This window comes from Fundulus heteroclitus, chromosome 14 (assembly GCF_011125445.2).
Source record: "Fundulus heteroclitus isolate FHET01 chromosome 14, MU-UCD_Fhet_4.1, whole genome shotgun sequence".
Lineage (NCBI taxonomy): Eukaryota > Metazoa > Chordata > Actinopteri > Cyprinodontiformes > Fundulidae > Fundulus > Fundulus heteroclitus.
Window position 1 is genome coordinate 33,783,539 of NC_046374.1, and position 21,232 is coordinate 33,804,770.

At 43.4% G+C, this 21,232-nt stretch overlaps 1 protein-coding gene across 5 annotated transcripts; it reads right to left on the reverse strand.

The window, feature by feature from the left end:
* Positions 1-2,972: 2,972 nt before the first annotated feature.
* Positions 2,973-20,444, reverse strand: LOC110367383. Of its 5 annotated transcripts, none has more exons than XM_036146880.1 (6): positions 20,356-20,444; positions 19,890-20,009; positions 9,666-9,786; positions 9,511-9,566; positions 8,901-9,263; positions 2,973-3,492 (listed from the first exon to the last, which is right to left on the reverse strand). In XM_036146880.1, exons 4-6 carry the CDS (start codon positions 9,557-9,559, stop codon positions 3,416-3,418), a joined length of 489 nt encoding a protein of 162 aa, XP_036002773.1. In that variant the 5' UTR covers positions 9,560-9,566; positions 9,666-9,786; positions 19,890-20,009; positions 20,356-20,444; the 3' UTR covers positions 2,973-3,415. The 5 variants fall into 5 exon arrangements, 2 of the variants coding, with proteins under 2 accessions (XP_036002773.1, XP_036002772.1); XR_004932627.1 differs by lacking the exon at positions 2,973-3,492 and adding an exon at positions 5,491-5,979 and having other exon boundaries at positions 9,666-9,754; XR_004932629.1 differs by lacking the exon at positions 2,973-3,492 and adding an exon at positions 7,803-7,969.
* Positions 20,445-21,232: the final 788 nt, after the last annotated feature.

Genomic DNA, 21,232 nt, shown 5'->3' on the forward strand with positions numbered 1-21,232 from the left:
CGCTGCATGGTTTGGGGTGTAGCTGTTTTAATTTGGGATAAATGACTTTTAAACTTCAACTTTTACATGGCAGTGGAAGATTTTGAGAATATTCTATCCCTCTGTGCCCAGATGGCTGCATTTAGAAAAAAAAGGGTGTGTGTGAGTCTGGAAGCAACAAGCCTGGGAGACATTGCTGAGCATTTCTGGAGTCCCATTTCCCCTTTGTTGTGCAATTATGCATGCTTTGAGTTATTTAATGTTTAATAACTCAGTCTGGTAAATATTTGCTCAATCTGGCGTTCTTTTAACAGAAAACTCTGCAAACATTTGGAATGAGTGTCACAGTTGGGTTTTCCATGATGACCTGGAACCAACAAACAGAGGCATTATTACAGTAAAGGCTGTTTGTTGACAAAGAGAATGATAGATTATGGTGAAGAGTGATGCGAGGTAGTGGCTAACCGGGGAGGCTCTGGTCACAGACTGTGGGGCAGCTGTGTTTTGTTGAGCAGCTGGCCTCGTATACATGGTGTGTATACGAGGCCAGCTAACAGTTTGCCACTAACCATTCAGTAGATCCAATTTTGTTATATTTTTAGCTGGTCCAGTCCTGTTAATGCAGTTCTCAATATGGGGTAAATGAAATAAATTTAAATCCAATTTATTTATAAAGTTTACCCAAATTGCTGTTCAAATATAAAAAATAAATAAAAAATAATATGGATATGAATAAAACAATAAAAGCAAATCAGCTCACACACTAATCAGTCGAACACTAATTGAAATGCGTTTTAAAAAGTGACTTAAAACAGGAAGCGAATAAGTCTGCCTGATATTTAAAGGCAACGAGTTCCCTTTGGGAGCCAAAACTGAAAAGGCTCAATTCCCTAAAAGTTTCTTCCTAGTTTTTGGGACGGCTTAAACTAGAAAGGGTCTACTTGGGAGTGACTAAAGTCTTTGTGGAGGCAACTGGTAGCTGGCTTTCTTTCAGGGATCTTAGAGAAAATGGAGTTTGAATAGATTGATGATTGATGACAATTCAAGGACAGCTTATTTCCTTTTCTAAAAACAAAGAGAAAATCCGCTCATGGGGGGGGGGGGTTATTATAGAAACTCTACGCAGAAAAAAACAATATATTTTTAGAGAACAAACCAATACTCTGGTTAAAAAAATATTGTTTCAGTTGCTCCTTCTTCTGTTAATCATAGCTAATCTTTAACAGCCTAAAGTCTGTTAGTGATCAACGAGGAGACAGATGGTGACTCTTTGCCAGTCCTTTAGAGGAAACCTAAAAACAGCAGATGGAGACATAAAAACTCACCTCACCTCACACATATAAATAAGGGATGACTGTTCATAAAAATAGTTGTCTTTATCTGACTCCATTTATCTGGGATGCTTAATTCACGACAAAGGAAAACCTGAGGAAGCATTGAGGAGCTCATGTTTAAGATGCTGATTGACTGCTTTTTCTCTGAATACAAACCAGTCCAGCAGGTGTGCTGATGCTGATGAGAAACAGACAGTCAAGCAGGAATTCAGACGTTATCTTTGCTTTTAGTAAAATACTCAACAGATCTGGTCCACAAACTGTTTGATGAACCCACAAGGTTAAAAACCTCTGTTACCCTACCTTAATTTGTGTTAACCATGGGAAATTATTATTCACGTATTTATTCTCATTTGACAAAAAATTAATTGTTTAATAAGCAAAGTTTAAGCAAAACCTGAACAAGGGGAAATACAAAAAGACTCCTGCAATTGAATCTAAAAGGAGCTGCAGGATCATTACTCTTCACCAGAAGATTACCTATAATGGTATTCCCAGCCAGTTCTTCAGTGGTAGTGGGTTTCTGTGTGACTATCAGTGTTGTATAAAGTACTGAACTTTCATAGTCAAGTAAAAGTATAGGTACCTCTCCAAAATAAAAAAGTAAAAGTCCAAGTCACTGACTAAAATGTTACTTGAGTAAAAGTCTTAAAGTATCTAAAATGTCTTGTACTTATGTATGAAAATTACTGTAACAATAGATGTACTCAAGTATTGTAATGACAAGTATAAGTAAAAAGTAAAAGAAGGCAAATGCAGTTTGAATGACATGTTTTATATTTTGGTGAACTTTGAAAGTCAAATTCACTTAAAATAATATAAACAACAAAGTGCAGGAGAAATTTAGACCAAGTGTAGACAGAAAATACAACCTTTTTGTAAGCTTTCAGTTTTCCTTCTTCAAGTACGGTCAGTGCTATGCTCTTTAAAATTGTACACAACCAAGTGCAGGCAAAGGGGGTGTATACTAAGAACATGGTTAAGTGATAAACCAGGCTTAGTTAACCTACAGGAAGTGGTAAACTTGCTAATAGGTACACCTGCAGCAGGCCAGCTGACAGCTTTGCTAGGGCCCGGGACAACGGGACAACACAATCTTTTTGTGCCCCCCCCCCCCCCCTCCCCCCCCCCCTACACCTGCCACCAACACACCACACACACACACACACACACACCTAAAAAGTCAACTTAACTGTACACTTCACGCCCTGGAAATCTCTGCATTTTATATTGGATATTTCCAACCCATCTATTGAATTTAGTGCACTAGATGATCTTTTCTTCATCAGAGAACAGCAAGCAATGCAGCCAAAATATGGCCTTTTTTGACCTGCTGTATATTAGCCAGTCCCTAACAATTTTCCCCTTCCATTGCAGGAGGTAGAATATAAGAGATAAGATAGGCTTTTTTGACCTCACATTGGAGAAATTCGCATCCGCAAAGTAATCAATAATCAAAAGAAGGAGCCAAAAGGAGGAAAAGGTGCATCAGGTATATACAGTGTGACCACATATATACAGTGGATCAAAAAATAAAAATGCAAATAAAAATACAAAAAGGAAATAAAGCAGAGATTTAGGATGTCTTATGTACATTTACGGTGACTTGTATACATATGTATTGACGTACATTAAAGTGGTAATAACAGCAGAAGTCACTTCTTTTAAGGATTATTGCACAGTGTATTAAATAGAATTGCACATTAGTTATTACCGTTATAGTTACAGTTGTAGTGCAGCATTGTAAAGTCTGATATGTTCGATACAACAATATGTTAGATACAAATGTTACAAATGTTGATACAAAAACAAATATGTTAGATACTTTGGGAATTCTCTGCCCTCTGAATCTCTGAGGAGGGCTTCCTTTTGCCATTAAACGCACAACATTCATTCGATCAGAATCAGTCATTGTTGGTGGCCATAAGGCGGGATCATTGAAATTAACGCTGTGATCTGTCTCTAAGTGTCACACACTTCAGGCACGGATGGACTCAGAAACAGAGCAGTTGGCACGGTTAGATGGTAATTATTGGCTACTCTTGGTCAGGCAGGCAAGGGTCATATCCGTGGCGTCAGTCAGGGTTGGGGCTATCCAGGAATCAGTCGTCGGGCAGGCAGGAGGTCGTCACCAGATAGTCCAAGGCAGCGGGCGAGGGTTCAGGAAAATCGGACGAGACTGGACAAGGGAGAGAAACAGGCAGGTTAGGAGAGGGAACAAACTAGGCTAGTCAAAGCTTGACGTTTTAACGGACAGATGGCCTGAAAGTGTTTACCACTAGGGGTTAGACAACAATCTGACACCGAACAAGTGGATGCTCCGCCCTTATATAGGACCCACTGCTGATCAGAGGACAACCTGCAGGTGTGAGGGTCACAGCAGCTGATGTGACACTGAGCCACTATGCTCAGACTATCTATCTGATCGGGCAGTAAGCCCCTCCTCCTGCACTGTCTCTGTTATCGCTGCCATCGCTGCCATATACACATATATATATATATATATATATATATATATATATAATATATATATATATATATATATATATATATATATATAGTTACTCTAATAGTAAATATTTTTCACACAAATATTTTCTGAAAAATTACTTCTGCCTTTATTTTAATGATCAAAGTGTCAGTTATGCCTCCCCCGTGCCTGCAGGGATCATTTAGTTAAGAAAATTAGGACTCCCGCTGCGAAATTCTGTTCCCTCTGTGTCGGGAGCGCGCAATGCAGCCAGAGAGGCAGGTATGGCCGTTTTCACTGCGCTTCTAATTGATTTCTCAGTAAAACAACTCATATAATCATGTCAAGGTTGTAACATTCAGTTTGAACATTGAATCCTAACTCCCTCCCCCGCTCTTACCAACTACAGCAAAGTACAGTAAGTCCTCTCCTCCTGTCATTTTCTGCACCTACCTCTTATGGAATGTTAACTCATCTCTCTTCTCTGTAGCCAAACCCAAAGTGGATTATGTAAATGCAAAGCCTACCTTGGCGGATTTCACTCCTTTTATTGAATCTTTGTTAATTAACCTTCTTCACTTCAACTAGTCTCTTGTGTGATTCTGCATGTGGGTCAGGAAATTGCCTCAGCAGGCCTGCTGACTCAGCTAAGAGCTAACCCATACAGACCAACACTTCCGAGCCTCATTCTGGCCAAGCAAGATCCCTCACCAACGAACTTGAAGAAGAATCGCTGCGTGCGAGGTGGACAGCTCAGTAGTGACTTTCACACAATGATGGTTAGACGGCGGGGTCCCCGATAAAGCGGTAGGATTGGAGGAGCACATGCTGTACCGGGCAGATCGAACGGCGGATGCTAAAAAACAAAAACAAGGGAGGAGGTCTGGCGATTCTATTTCCACAACTCCTGGTGCACTTCGGCAAAAATAATTATAACATTCTGCTCACATGACCTGGAGTACCTTGCAATTAAGTGTAGACCATTTAAACTGTCCAGACTCTAGACAGTTGAGCTCTGTGATAATCACTGTGGCGTACATGCAGCCGAGAGCTAACGCTAAGCTAGCTCTTTAGGGACTCTACTGCTTTGTTACAGGCCAAATCAACAGTGATCCAGAAGTGGCTATAATAACGGCTGGGGACTTTAACCATGTTAATTTAAAGTCTGTGCTCCCCAAGTTTCATAAATTCATTAAATTCCCAACCAGAGACAATAGTACATTAGATCAAGTTTACTGTATCATCCAGGAGCATACAAAGCTGTTGCAGCCCCACACTTTGTTCTTCAGATTACATCACGATGGACCTGATTCCTGCCTGTCTGCAGAACCAGACCAGTGATAAAAAACCATTCAGGTTCTGACAGAAGAGGCCTGCTCAGGTCTACAGGACTATTTTAGAAACACTGACTGCGATCTATTTAAAGAGGGCGCTGATATAGCTACACATCATCTGTGCTCTCCCTGCAGCTCTCGACGGTCCCGCCTGTCTGAAATCCTCCATTAGACTTAGACTTAGACTTTCTTTATTGTCATTTTGTATACACAGAGTGCATACAGAACGAAATTTAGTTTTCACACAGCTCAGAAATATTGCAGTAACTCTACAGGATACCTTGCAGTGAATTACAGTACAAGATAAAGTGCAGTGATCAATCGCAGTCACTTACAGGATAAATTTCAATTTACTTCCGGTTAAAGTGCAGCAGTGAACAGTAGGCAGTTGAAATGTAAACAATGTAAACCAAATGAATATGCAGTAGGGTGCAGCAGTGATTATTGTGCTTGTCCCCAAGAAACCAATCATCCCCTGCCTCAATGATTATCGTTCCATCGCTCTGACCCCCGTCATCATGAAGTGCTTCCAGAGGATCCTCCTAAAGTACATCAAAGATGCCATCCCTGCTGGCCTGGACAGCCTGCTGTTTGCCCACAGGGAGAATCGCTTCAGAATCCAGTATGAAGCCATCAGGCCAGCAGCGGCCCAGTGGACCTTCAGGGTTTTGTGAAAGTGCTGAAATAAAGGTTGATTCCTGCTGAGATTTTCTGAACCAGGAGCTGAAGAGAAGTTTGATAATCAGAGCTGCTGCTGCTGCTGCTGCTGTCAGTCCCAGTGCAGCATAGAGGCCGGTCCTTCCTCGACCTCCTGGTTCTGGATCCAGAGCCGGTCTCTGAGGCTGGGAGACATCAGCAGCTGCTGGAGGACAAAAGATGAAGAGGATTTATGCTCTCATCATCATCATCATCATTGTTGTGCAATTATACACTGTTAAAAGTTATTTAATGTTTCATAAATAACTCTCTGTCTGTTAAGTATTGTCTGGTGAGGATCAGCTCTTAAGCTGATATCAAGACAATGGTTGAAAGGGATGAATTCGAGCACTAGCGATCTTTTAACAGCAAAACCTGCACACACATAGAATAAAGGAGTGACAGCTTCTTTTCAAGTTCAAGAATTTAATAACAGAAATAAATTGAACATCCAGAGAACATCACTATGCAGGGGCGGTTCTAGACAGGGGCCAACAGGGGCCCATGCCCCTGTAGAAATGGTCCTGGCCCCTGTTATGGCCCCTGTACTAAAGACATAAGATTAAATACACTTCTCATAATTATTTGCAATGGCAAAGAAACCATAACTGATTGGTTACTTTGACCAATTTTATTTTTTTACCTATACAGTTTTACTCTAAGAAGAGTTTAAAAATTAAGATGTTTCACGTTTAGCTTTAGCCGTATTGAGTTGGGGGCAAGTTTTCAACTGCTAGATCAGGGGTCTGAAACCTGCAGTTCCAAAACCACAAGTGGCTCACTTAATATTATTACACAGTTAAATATTGCCATTTTATTGTTTCATTTTTTGTTCTGTGCCCCTGTGAAAAAAACACTGGCCCCACCTTGGCCCCCCTGGTAAATTTGGTCTAGAACCGCCACTGTCACTATGTAATGCTGTTTACCTGAATTAACACAATATTTCGATTAATAAATCCTCTCTACTAGGCTAGTGAAACTTAACTAAACTACTAAGCAAAATGAAGATAAAAAGAAGCTAAGCTAAGGAACTATTTACATGCAAAAACAAACAAAAGACAAAACAAAAGTGGTTGGTCATAATCAGAATACTTCAGTGAATCCTGGTTCACTGCGGATCTGATTAACAAAAACATGGAATGGAGTTAAAACATTTGCCATGTATTTCAATCCATTCACAATGCAAAGCCCAAGTTGAACAAAACATTATTTGTTAAAATAATATTCTGAGGACCGGTTTGTCCTGTAAAATCATTTAAACCCTTACGACCGAGTTTGTTAATGCGATTCTCCCTCCGGGCGCATAGGGTCGCTGTGGCAACTCGGTGGCTAAGAGGTTACAACATAAAGTTGCCGAAATTGCCTTGAAAACCGGCATTAATATACCATATTGATGCGGGAATAAGGCTCATAACACCATCGGAGGATGGCAGAGCAGAGTAGTTACGCTTTACGCTTTAAAACGGACTCCTTTTTAGGGGTCCGAAACCGGATGTTAGCAAGGCTAATATCGTGTTAGCTAGCGCGACCTACCGGTTAGCCCTTTTGTTCTAAACACCACGGTTTACAAACATTTCCCAATAAACCTTTTACTTCACCCTCAGCCCGCTGCCCAAACCTGTCCTTTTCAGTTCTGTTCAGTTTGGCCATTCACGGAAGGGGCGTTGAAGGAGGAAGTTGTTGGTTAGCGCTAGCGGGCTACCGCTTGGCTCTTGGCAGCTAGCGTTAGCCTTGCAGCAGCATGTGGCTAACGGCGTGGTCTGGGTTGGAGGCCTGGTCCTCCAGGCAGACTCTGACCCCGGTTGCAGTCACAATTTAAGCGGATCTCTCCTCGGCATGGGGACGTTGCTTCTGTGCCGGCTTTTCAGCTCTGCGTTGCCTGGAACCAGCTCCGTCTGTGGTGCGCTGAGAAAGCAGAACAAAGCTGGCATAGACGGATTCCTACACTTCGGCATCTGTTTTAAGCAGAAGTGAGAGACTTATCTTTGAATCGACTGGCAGTTTCTCCCTATGCCGGGGAGGAACTGAGTTTCAGAAGGGTTCATTCTCACCCAGCTCGGGGCCTGCTCCAGGCCCCATGCATGGCTCCTGAGGGAGGAGGGACCTCCCCCAGAGGAGTGCTGGTCGTCCAAGGGTGGAGGAGTGTGTCCCAGCAGCTTGGAGTCAGGAGAAGAGACAAAGAGAAGTGGGCAGAGGTGTGCTGTGTCTTTTATCTGTAAGGAGGTGGTCACAGCTGACCTCCTGCCGAGAAGAAGGGACGAGCGAGAGAGGGGGAGAGGAAGGCTTCTCCTGGCCCCCCCTTATCCTTTGCAGAAGGAGTGGACTTTCTTTGTTGAATCATCCACTGTTCAGGATTCAATCTGAGATCACTATCATGGCATAACATCATCATCATCAGCAGCAGCAGCAGCAGCAGCAGCAGCTGTTAGCTCTCCATCATCTTCTGCCAGAGAAACTGTGGTTCTGTCTCTAGTGGATCTGGTTCTGGTTCAGCTGCAGCTCTGAATTTAGTGTGAACAGCAGAATAAAGCGTGGTGAAAAATCAGTTCCCTGATCTAAAAGCACTAAAGCAACGTCCCCCAGAGACACAATAAAGCTGAACAGCCTCAGTTCTCCAGAACTACTGCAACATGGAGGCTTTCTATCAATCCATGGACTCTCTGTAGGGCTGCAGGCTGGAGCAGCTGCTAGCACTGCTGCCTGGCTACAAGCAGGTCCTTGGTTCAAATCCCTGTCTGGGTGCTGTGTTCAGGTTCTCCCTGTGCAGTTGTGGAGACTCCAGCTTCCCTTCATACAAAACATCCATGTTAGGTTGACTAGACCCACATCTCCCCTTAAACCCTGCAGATCAGAACCAGCAACCCGACACCATCACCCTGCATTGAAGGATTTACAGAGAACGGATCAGTAGCTGCAGGAAAGATGGGAATTTTATCACTTTCCAGCTATTGCTGGTTGTAGATGAAGAACTTGCTACAACAGTTCTGAAAACTTGTTGCATTTCATCATAAAGGAATAAAGTTCTGTTCAGTTTAATCTCAGCAGCAACAACATGTTTCAGCTTCAGTTGATGTTATATAAACTCACCAGAGACGTTGAGTTGACATCTTCCAGAGTTGAAGCCACCATCAGTCTCCACATCACACAGATATAGTCCAGAGTCTTCACTCCTCAGTCTGGACACATGGAGTCTGATTCGTCCTTCTCTGAGGACGTCTTTGTCACTCTGGACTCGTCCTGAAAACTGTTCATCCTGAGACTCTGACACCTCAACACCATCATGGACCTGATAAAGGACTGATTCCCTATGCTCTGTGATCAGTTCACAGAGGATAAACAGCTCTCTCCAGGGTCCATCAGGTGTGGTGGTGAAGGTCCACTCCAGAGTGATGCTGTGGTTCTCCTCTGCCTGATAGGAGCTCTGTGTCACATTCACTACAAATGTTGCTGCTGAGGAGACAGAGAGGGAAAGAGAGGAGCAGACACACTGAGAACTGGAACATGGGAGTCTTTAAACTACATCTCTAGAGCTTTCTGTCCCATGATGCTCTCTGTGCTGTCAGAGCTCTGCTTGATGCTCTTCAAGTCAAACTGCTTGATCAGATGCAGCTGGAGGATTGAAGTGTTCCCTTCACTGACAGACTTTTCACTGATTATTGATGGATTTAGACTGAACAAAGAGAAGATGGAAACTGACCACAGAGACATGAGTTGAGGATGATGAGCAGCAGGATCCTGCAGATCATCTTCTCCCTGTGAGAGGAGACAGAGGAGGAGAGTCAGCAACACATCAGCTCCAGCATCAGCAACACACAACCAGCAACATCTGAACTCCTAATATATCAGTCAGACCTTCAACCTCAGCTCCTTCAGATGGAAACTCCTGAATTCAGCTTCTGTGATGGCTCTGATGGAGATTTGTGTTCACTGCAGGTTTGAATCTGGAACAGTAAAATGTCCATAGCGAAGCAACCTTTAAGGTCCAAAGAAAAAAAAGTTTCTTCATTCCTAAATACATTTTAAAATCAGGTGAAAAACCTACGGTACACAATATTTCACATTATATAATGTTATGCCACTATGACGTGACAAACTACAACTCCCAGCATGCAACATAGTTGGGACTACAACTGCTCGGAGCCATCTCCAGTTATCACAGAGGTGGTGACTGTCCACAGATCAAATTACACCTGGGCATAAAACAACAGCGAAAAAGAGATCTTCCTCCTTCTGTGCTGCACGTTCAGCTGAATTTCAGCATTGTCTGCATGCGGAGGGCCTGTGATCGGATTCCTGGCAGGAACAAGTTTTGCAGCATCACCTGTTTTCCCCTGTATGATATCACAAGGGAGGTCTCAACTTAAAATTAACGTTAATTTTAATTTCAAGTGGAAGATTCCGCATCACAAATTTTCCGAGCAATCGGGGTGCACAGTCTTGTCCACACCAACCCCCGGCTGAGATCCAAAGACACTGAGCAGTACAGCTCTGATCTAATTTTTAGGAGCCACGCCAAAAAAAGAGATCTTTTTCTCTTTTTCCACCTTTAAGGTGATATGTTGTGCCTAGGCACAACATATTAGAAATAGTTTTAATGTGTAAGTACTCCGGAGGGATTTTGTTTGAACTGTGCTAAATTTTTCCAATGTGTGATTACGTTATAAGGGAATTGTGCTGTTTTGATTTGTGTTGGTAAGAAACGAGCCACGTCGATCGGCTGAGTTTAGAACTTCACACTTCTTCTCCCTCCTGTCTCTCTCTTTCTGAGTTTCATGCTTTGGGCTTTCTGAGTTTTCCCGTGGTTTGTCGAAGTCTTTGTCTTGACTGGTTACCGCCCTTCGTCAAAGTCCGCCTTCATGTTAGGCTTGTAAGTTAGCCTCTGAGCTCAAATGACATAAGGGCCGGAGAACATACGTCGTCAGAGCTGCCATCTTATGCAGGATGCTGAGTAGTCCTGAGGCCCTTCGGCTGTTGTGAAGTCACTCGTGGCTAACTGATTAGCTAAAGTTAGCTGATCGCCACCTTGAATCCCAAATTAGAACCGGTTAGAAGCTAACTGTTGCATGAACTAACACAGCCGGTGGCTAGTTTGCCAGAAGTGTGTTCCCCATCTTATCTTCAGACCTGTTTGTGTATTCCAGCTTTATCTACCTCAGAGCTATTTATCCAGAATCCTGTCAATGTTGTTACCTAAAAGTGCTGACATGTTGATTGTGATAGTCAGTGTTGAAACCAATAGAATTCCTAATCTATTTCTAATTGTTGCTACTTCTCAATTATTCCATTTTGACTGACTATTTTCATTTGTTTTCGTTTTCATGTTTATTTAGTAGCGAGTAGTGTTTCTAGTACTGTTATTAAGTAGAATAATTACTGTAACAAGGAATTATCAAGTTGATATATAACTAGCTAAATCACAGGGGTTTATGGTTATTTTGAATCAGATATTCAATGGTCTCTAAGATCCATCCATCTATCATTCCATCCATTGTCTTCCGCTTATCCGGGGTCCGGTCCAGTCCTAGGTCCTAGCATGGTCCTTTCAGACTCAATGTCCCCCACCTCCCTCGGGACGTGTTCAAAGCTCTCCCGGAGGTGAGAGTTAAAGCTCCGTCTGACGGGGGACTCTGCCAGATGTTCCCAGCAGACCCTCACAATACGTTTGGGCCTGCCAGGTCTGACCGGCTTCCTCCCCCGCCATCGGAGCCAGCTCACCACCAGGTAGTGGTCAGTGGAGAGCTCCGCCCCTCTCTTCACCCGAGTGTCCAAGACATGCGGTTGCAGGTCAGATGAAACAACAACAAAGTTGATCATTGAACTACGGCCTAGGGTGTCATGGTGCCAAGAGCACATATGGACACCCTTATGCTTGAACATGGTGTTCGTGATGGATAATCCAAGACGAGCGCAGAATTCCAACAACAGAACACCACTCGAGTTAAGATCAGGTTGGCCATTCCTCCCAACCACGCCCCTACAGGTCCCACTGTCATTGCCCACGTGAGCGTTGACGTCGCCCAGCAAAACTAAGGAGTCCCCAGGAGGGGCACTCTACAGTACCCCCTCCAAGGACTCCAAAAAGTGTGGGTAATCTGAACTGCTGTTTGGCGCATAAGCATAAACAACAGTCAGAACCTGTCCCCCAACACGAATGCGGAGGGAGGCCACCCTCTCTCTCACCGGGGTGAACCCCAACATGCAAGCACCAAGATGAAGGGCAACAAGTATGCCCACTCCAGCTCGGCACCTCTCACCAGGGGCAACTCCAGAGTGGAAGAATGTCCAACCCCTCTCAAGTAGCCAGAGCCATGCGTCGAGGTGAGTCCAGCTATCTCTAGTCAGAACCTCTTAACCTTGCACACTAGCTCAGGCTCCTTCCCCACCAGAGCGGTAACATTCCACGTCCCAAGAGCCAGCTTCTGCAGCTGAGGATTGGAACGCCAAGGTCCCCGCCCTCTACTGCCACCCATTGCACAATGCACCCGATCCCTTTGGCTCCTCCGATAGGTGGTGAGCCCATTGGAATGGGGACCCATGTCTCCTCTTCCTGCTGAGCCCGGCCGCGCTCCATGGGCAAAAGCCCGGCCACCAGCTCGCCAACGTGCCCCATCTCCAGGCCTTGCTCCAGAGTGGGCCCCAGTGACCCGCGACCGGGCGAGGGAACATGAGATCCATTTATGTAATTCATCATAAGGGGCTTTTCTGACTGCTCTTTGTCTGGTCCCTCACCTAGGACCTGTCTGCCTTGGGTGACCCTACTAGGGGCATAAAGCCCCTGACAGCATAGCTCCTAGGGTCATTGGGACACACCACCTTACCGTGGTGGTCTCTAAGAGTAACCGAATTATCTCCTTTTGGGGTAATAACTGAACATAATGAGACATTTTCATTGCCCTGTGGTGAATGAGTAATGGTTAAAACTCCAATTGCAATTATAACTAAAGTTGTCAATGTTTGCTGGACAAGTCTAACCCAATCTACGACCAGTTAGACACTTTTTCCCCAGGCTAAATAAGTTAATAACTATTAATAACCCAATTGTTAGTGCTTATCATTACAGGCTCATTGCCCTTGATAACAGCCATTTTAAATTAATTTAATTATAGCTATCCTTTGATTTGGATGATATATTATAAATTATAATTGACAATTATAATTCAGAATATTCATAATCAAACTGGTATAATTGCATAACAGTATGGCCTCTCTTCATGGGCTCTTCAAATGACAAACAGTTTCTGAATTAAATAAACACAATTGAGATTTTGAAGGATATGATTTTCAGAACCTTACTAAGAAGTGCTATTTAATCATTATTCACTAAGAAACACATTTCCATTGAATAGATACGTGTGTTTGTGGTTGTTGGGGCCGCTAGTATAATTGTGGGGTTAACAATTGATTCCTAACTTGAAGCTCCGTGCTCTCCCAAAGCATACAGCATCATCTAGCTGGAGTGCCTCCAGTGTGCCACTGGTAACTACAACTGCAGCTGGTTTTGTGTTGTTCCTTTTCTGTTTGAAAGAGAGTGGCTCTACTTATATCTGGTGTACGTTGTATGTAATTGCAGTTTAGTTTTTACTATCATTCTTTGCCACTCTTGAGCGTTTCCAAAACATTTAGCTGTTTTCCTCCACATGTGTAAAGCATCTGTAAATAATCTACAAAACTACAAACATTATACTACAACATTATAGCCTTATTTACTCTCCGAAAAGTCACCCACAGGTAGTATTCTGGGGACGTTAAAACGGCATATTAAACGTTCTTAAACATAGGAGTTGTAAGTTGCAGGGCTGATAGTTACCCTGCGCCGTCGATTTGTGGTAGAGTGTATGTCTTAGTGTATGTTGCTGCTTACAATTAGCTAAAACTTATTTAACAGGTTTAGCAATTGTTGTGGCTTAGTGCTAAGCTAAACTACATTTGTTTGTTATCCATAGCTGTGAAGAGAATGGAAAGCACAGATTCTCCAGAAGCAGGAGCTGAATGTCAGGGGTTTTCCTATGGGAAAGAGGCCCGGGTTGTTATTGGCTCATTACTTCAATTAACTAAGAATGAACATGACCCTCTGGACAATTATAGCATCGGAGCTTGTGAGGAAAGGATTCAGGAATTGGTTAACGCCATTAAAAACAAGCCAAAAGATGTATTAGTAGCAGATGTGCTAGGTGAGCTCACTGTGTTGTACCAGCAAAGGTTAAAGCTAGAGACTGACCTGCGTATCAGACAGACTGACTGACATGCGTGTCAAAGCTGAGGAGAGGGCCATGGACCGAAAAAAAGGAGCCCCCTAACCCACAGAGAGAAGATTCTAAAGAAGAGGTTCAGAAGGAGGAGTATAGGAATCTCACCTGGGGGGACAGTGAATGAAGTGGTCCCTCAGGTGTCTCCTGACTGGAGTATAGGCGTAATGGGTCAGGATAGATTACAGAAGGAAATGCCTAAACAACCTAAGGTGGCAGAGATGACCAGTGCGTGTGGTGTAAATCATAGGACAGCACAGGCTTCCAATCTAACCCCTAGCACCATCTGCTATGACATGTCCCCCCCATCAAGGCGACGGGACCACCATTCCTGGGACACAGGTGAACCCCACTGCCCTGAACTGCATCCACGGACAAGAGTTTATGGTATACAGGAGCCACCGGCGTCCCATGAATGGCCGCTGATGTCTTTTAGGAGGTCAGAACAGGAGCCCTTCCCCTACCAATGTTACAGTAGGCAGAAATTTTTAGAGGATGACTCAGATGGACCAGTGCCAATCCATGAACAGGGATTGCGGACACGTCAACTTGAGTCTCTGGCCTGAGACATAGAACGTTTTGATCCCAGCTGCTGTGCCATAAAAGCCATGATAAAAATGAAGTCAGACTGAATTCTGAACAAATCCAAAGGGGGTTGTAAGCAAAAAGAATTTCACACTTCCGGGCAGAGACAGCCCCTCACAGCAGGGATGCCTGGTATGAGAGCAAACTACACCTCTCAGCTCCCTTCAATATCCACTTCTTCCTGAATCTGCTCCGGAGGACAGGGCCTGCACTGGCCGAGACCGCTCAGCCAGCAATGCCCTGCGAGCCACATGGGACTCAGACTCAGACTCTTCACACCTCTTCCCAGAGTTCCCGAGGAGAGAGAGTCCCTCTGGACAAGCCAGCCAGGCATGGGGCCTCATGGGGCCCGAAAGACCCACAAGCCAGAACAGGGGAGAAATCTCTCTTTGTCCGGAGGACCCGACTGGGTTCGGAGATCTGTAGATTAGAATCAGAGCTAGGTTTGCAGTCTAACTTCTGCGCAACCAGCCACTGAAGTAAAGAATGCCAAAGCAGCTTTGTTTGTTTTCCTCAGCTGTTAAAGGAAAAGCTGACTCAAGACGACGCGGATCAGTCACCTTCCCTCACCAGACAAGCTGAGAGCTCAGAGATGTAGGCAGGACGTCGGGCCAGCCTACCCTCGACCATGTGTTGGCTAGCCGCAGAGCCGCTAGCTCGCTGATGAAAGAACCAGGGTTTTCCTTGGACCACTGCTCTCCTTGGATGGCAAAGTGAACTGAACTCACACAAGGCACCGACCGGTTTGGCAGAGGACAAACAGGGAAAGCTAACTGGAATTTGGAAACTTTTGTGATGCGGTTACATTGTGTTTTTAAACACATGGGACTGAGTAACATAGTTCCCGTTAGCATGTTGATACCATGCCATTGCCGATGTAATTCGAGTGTGTTTTTATGGTTATAACAAACGTTATCTCCGCAAGAGTTGTATACACTGATGGGATATTCATGTTTGCGTTATCCAGTCTACTGCTGGCGGTGGTCAGAGGGCCCGGTGGCGCCGGTGCATGGCAGCCTCGCCTCTGTCAGTCTGCCCCAGGGCAGCTGTAGCTACTAACATAGCTCACCACCGTCAGGGTGTGAATGTGTGTGTGAATGGGTGAATGACTGAACTGTAGTGTAAAGCGCTTTGGAGGTCGTCAAGACTAGTTAAAGCGCCATACAAGTACAAGCCATTTACCATTACTCATTACGACTAAATTAAAGCCGAAGTTTTTTAAAGTCAGCGCCGAAAGGCCGTTAGCCTAAAAGCTATTTAGCTCCCGAACTTCTGGGTTCTGGATAGGCACGAAAAAGGCTTGTTTATTTCTTTCCGCCATCGTTCGATACTGCTATGAGCTTTATTATTGCATTGATATATTGATGTCGATTTAAAGGTGTTTTGTATAACATTAGAAGTAACCAATTTTAGCAACCGCTCGCTATAGCGACCCCTAGCCTCCCGGAGGTATAATCGCATTAGTAAAATCAAGCGTTCCTAAAGTTTACAGATTCGTACTGAGAAAATCTTTCTTAAAAATGTTACTTCTCAGGATTGCATTATGAATGCGCTGAAACACATACCAAATGCTCTAAATTAGTTGAGCTAATTTAAGCTCATTCCATGTTCTTTAAGATGAACTCTTTAACTCGTAAAATGTTATTTCATCAAATAATGTTTTGTTTAACTCAGGATTTACATTGTGGTTTGCCAAATGTTGTTCTAAATTAGTTAAGCTAATCTAACTCCATTCCATGTTCTTTAAGTCAGATCGTCAGTGAACCAGAGTTCACTGAATTATTTTGATGATGATCAACCACTTTGATTCCTAAACACGTTTTGTCTTTTGTGTCTTTTGCATGTACATAGTTCCTTACCTTAGCTTCTTTTTATCTTCATTTTGCTTAGTAGTTTTAGTTAAGTTAACAGACAGAGAGTTCTTTATTAAACATAAAATAACTTTAAACAGTGTATAATTGCACAACACAGCAATACTGAGTTAGAGCGCTGTCTTTTAGACTTACACAGTCCCTCTGCATGGAAAAAGTTGAGGCTTATCTGGAAAACCACATCCAGAAGTGTCCATGTTTTCATAGAAAGCCTTCCCTCAGCTACCTGAGACAATTATTCATCCCTTTGTCAGGCTTTAAGGGAAGAATACTCTGTGTTCACGGATCCAGTCTCCACGACTCTTGGAGTTTTAGCTATTCAGCAAAAGCGAAATGAGGCACCAAAGGGGTATTACTGTCGCTTGAGAGCTGCTTGTTTTCAGGGAAGCAATTCCTTCCTTAGAGGAAGACCATACTTTAAAATCTTTGCTCCTCCATAATCTTCACACAAAAGCATGCAATATGAGGTCACTATGTATTGTAGAATCAGAACACTCATGGCAGAAATCAGGACGTAGCATCGGAAACATGTATTCACCCCGACAAGGGAGCCTATAGTGGCAAAAGGGTTCTACAGATTCAAGCAGAACCAGAAAAGAGTTTAGGTCTGGAGGGACAGGAGATGCCCCCTCCAAATCTAAGACTAAGTACGGGTTCAAGAAATAGCAGGGTTTCGGACTGCAGGAGAAGAGAGTCTCCCAAGATAGGAGAGGTCCACATGATAGGAAAGGGGGTGAAGGGTTTCAAAAACGGCACAAGTCAGACCAAACCTGATATAGTAGGCAAACTGACCAATCAGGGAAGCAGAAAAGAAAACAAGACAATAAAGGCTGGAACCTACGCATGGAGGAGTCAATGAGAAAGGAGATGGAATTGACTTTCCGCAGGTTGTTAGCCAAACCAGCACGTCAGTTTGCGTCTCCATCCCAGCTACCATCCAATTCCACCGACTCGCCAAAGAAGCCAGGCCTGAAAACCCCGTCAGCATGACTAACCATGGACCAGGTTCGTGCTTCTAAGTGAAGCTGGGAAAACATGTCTCCGACTCACAGAACACAGCCCTCTTCTCCCTGTACCCCAACAGCTGCACCTCCAGTCATCAGTCTGTCAAGCTCCTGAAGTTCACGGACAACACCACTCTCATCGGACTTATCTCTGATGGTGACGAGTCCGCCTACAGGTGGGAGGCTGACCATCTGGTGACCTGGTGCAGGGAGAACAACCTGGAGCTCAACGCTGTAAAAACAGTGGAGATGGTTGTGGACTTCAGGAAGAACTCAGCCCCAGCTACCCCAATCACCCTCTGTGACTCCACCATCAACACTGTGGAGTCTTTCCGCTTCCTGGGAACTATCATCTCCTAGGACCTAAAGTTGGAGCTCCCTCAACAAAAAAACCCAGCAGAGGATGTACTTCCTGCGGCAGCTGAAGAAATTCAACCTGCCAAGGACAATGATGGTGCAGTTCTACTCCTCCATCATTGAGTCCATCCTCACCTCCTCCATCACCATCTGGTACGTTGGTGCCACCGCTATGGACATGGGCAGACTGCAGCGTGTCATCCGGTCTGCAGAGAAGGTGATTGGCTGCAATCTTCCATCTCTCCAGGACTTGTACTCCTACAGGACTCTGAGGCGTGCAGGGAAGATTATGGCTGATCCTTCGCACCCCGGTCACAAACTATTTCAGGCACTTTCCTCTGGCAGAAGGCTGCGGTCCATCAGGACCAAAACCTCACGCCACCCATCTGCTACCGACCTTATCAACAAAGCCCAGAGCCGCTTGACACTGCCTCTCCCCCGGACTTACAAGCTTCTGCGTTACATTAACGCAGTCTACAGTGTAGCTTCTATATATATATATCTATTCTATTTCATTTTATTTTGTCTGCACCATCAACACCAAGTCAAATTCCTTGTAAGTGCAAACCTACTTGGCAATAAACTTGATTCTGATTCTGATTCTAAAGGGGTTTACCTGATTGAATGGCGAAGCCAACCAAAAGGTCACCAACCTTTCGAAACCCCATCAGCAGGCAATCAGATAACCCCTTTTCCAAGGTTCCTAGGTGAATTAAACAACTGCAAAAACGCTTCCCGCCTATACTGCTCAACTGCTATAGGAGGACGTGTAACAGCAAGTGCTCTCTTAGACATTTAGATTTAAAGGGAGGCAATAAATTTTGAAAAATAATAATTCTGGACTTGATGGAAAACTTTATCAAAATCATTTAATGCATAAACTCATAAACCTAAACATCAAACGTTCCCCTTTCAATGGGTTGAACAGTTGTAAATATGTTAAAGCTGACAAGGAACATTGCATATATCAGGAAACTAAAGTTTCTATTTAATCGTTTCTATAGTTTGAATCCCCAAACAAATTAAAAACTGACATTTTTCAACACCAGAATGACACAGAAACGAAAATCATTGGTCCAAGACCGAAAATCATTTTTGTGCCGCTGACACATTGACCTGTGCTACAGTTGGATTCACTAACATTTCTTGTTGCTATTATTTTTGTACACAACTTGCCGTAGTTTACACAGTTCTGGGTTTTTGTATGTGTTTGTTTCGTTACATTCTGCCTGCTTTCCTTTGTTGCTCTCTCTCGCCAACGGTTGCCACTAGCTCTCTCTCTTCAGTTTCCTTCCCATCTCCTTCTCCACACCTGTGTCCAATTAACCAATCTACCCCTGCCTTTGTTCCAGCTTCTTTCCTCCCAGTAAATAAGCTCCTCTCATTTCTCCGCTCCCCTTAAATCACTTAAGAAAAAACACTTCTATTCAAACTAAAATCTGAGCAACCCCACAATAGAGCACACTTACACGTCATCCTATTTCCTGGGGGTCCTCACATCATCTAATATATTCCTGGTTTAAGTCATAAAGAACTGAGGTTCTTTCTTTCAGGTATAACAGACTAATCTGGTCATAACATATCATACGCACTGAGGAAGTGAAATGTTCCAGTAAAATTTTAAACACCTTGTGTTTCACATCAATTTTTTCAAGCCTCAATCTCACTCACAGTACTCACTTTCATCAAGATAAGCCGTATCCTCATGTTTGTCAATTCATTTTTTAGAATAGTTAAAGGTGAAAATTGAGTTGTGGGTCTATTTTCTTTTAGAATTAATCAGAATAAATTCTGCGTTGAGCTCAGGAAATAAACCCAGCTGTTGAAATTAAAGCTGTTTAACGTTTAGTTAATTAAAACAGCTCCTCAGATTATGCTGTCTCCTGGTCTCTGGGGTGTCTCTAAGGATCATCTTTACAGACAAACCGAGGACCTGGAGATAAAAACACTGGAAGCAAACGCTCTGAAACGCCACGGTGAGACAAATTTCTGGAAGTCAGCAGTGATACTGACAACATATTCTCAGTGGAGCTGAGTCCTGCAGTCAGCAGAAGACCTCTGCAGGAGGAAGATGTTTCTCATGGTTGGTCTTCATCGGGAGCTTGATGAGCGGTCTGGTTTCCTCATCTTGATCTGCACATGATATTAAAGTGGATGCAAACAGAAAATGAAAGAAATCAGACCAGTAGCTGTGACTGGAACAAACAGAATCATTTTGTGGTTTTAAAACCAAGTACAGCTCAGTTAAACATGTTTATTTCTTACAATAGGACATTGGGGCTCAGACATATTTTTTTTCTGCTTTTATCGTCTGCTTTTAAGCTGACGATTGATGCTCATTTAAGGATAATTTATTTTGTTTTCTACAAACAAAACAGAAAAACCCATCATGGGGAAAACCCACAAAAATGGTAGAAAATATACAAACAAAGGAAAAAAAGAGAGTCTTTATATGTTTAGAGAATAAAATAATACTTACTGTGGTTGTTAAAAATTTCAGTTGCTCCTTCTTTAAATTATAAATAATATATACGAGCATCAAGTCCGCTGGTGGTTATCTGGTTAAATGTGATAATGTGCCAGTCTTTGTCTGTAAATGGGTGTTGCAGCTGCAGGAGGCGGAGCTGTAGCTAAGGGCTTTCAAGGGGAAATACATTATCTGAAATCTCCCTTATAAGCCAGGCCAACAATGACCTTAACGACTCTCTGTTACAAAGGGTTTCGGTTTAATTTGCATGTTATCTAAGCCATACTAGGCCTTTTTGGGCAATAGTATAAAAACTTGGAAATCCACACCACTCCAGACATTTGAATTCAGAAAGCTTTTTGGATAGGAAGCGAAACGTCTTTAAATTTCAGGAAAAAAAAGTCCAGTTGTTTTGTTTAAGTTTTTTTGGTATGTTATCTTTGCTTTCAGTAAAATACTCAACAGATTTCAATCAGCTCCACAAAATACTTTTATAATGGGGTTAAAAACCTCTCTGACTCTGTTTTAATGTGGTTTAAACATTTACAAATGGTTATTCACTTCCACATTTTTGTTCTCCAAAAGATAAACGATTTAATACGCAAATGTTAAGCAAATACAAAATGATACCTGCAGCCTTTTTCCGCCTTGTGTGTGTGTGTGTGTGTGTGTGTGTGTGTGTGTGTGTGTGTGTGTGGTTGCAGGGTGAGGGAAGGGCTAGTGTGTGTCTCCATCAGCCATGGGAGGAGAGGCAGATCCTGCTGCACAGGGCTCCAGTCCATCACAAAGAAACATAGAGACACACCGGCCGCCAGTCGTGTACAAACACTTCTGTCCCGTTTAAATCTACAAAGGATTAGAAAAAGGTCTGCCTGTGTCAAACAACGGA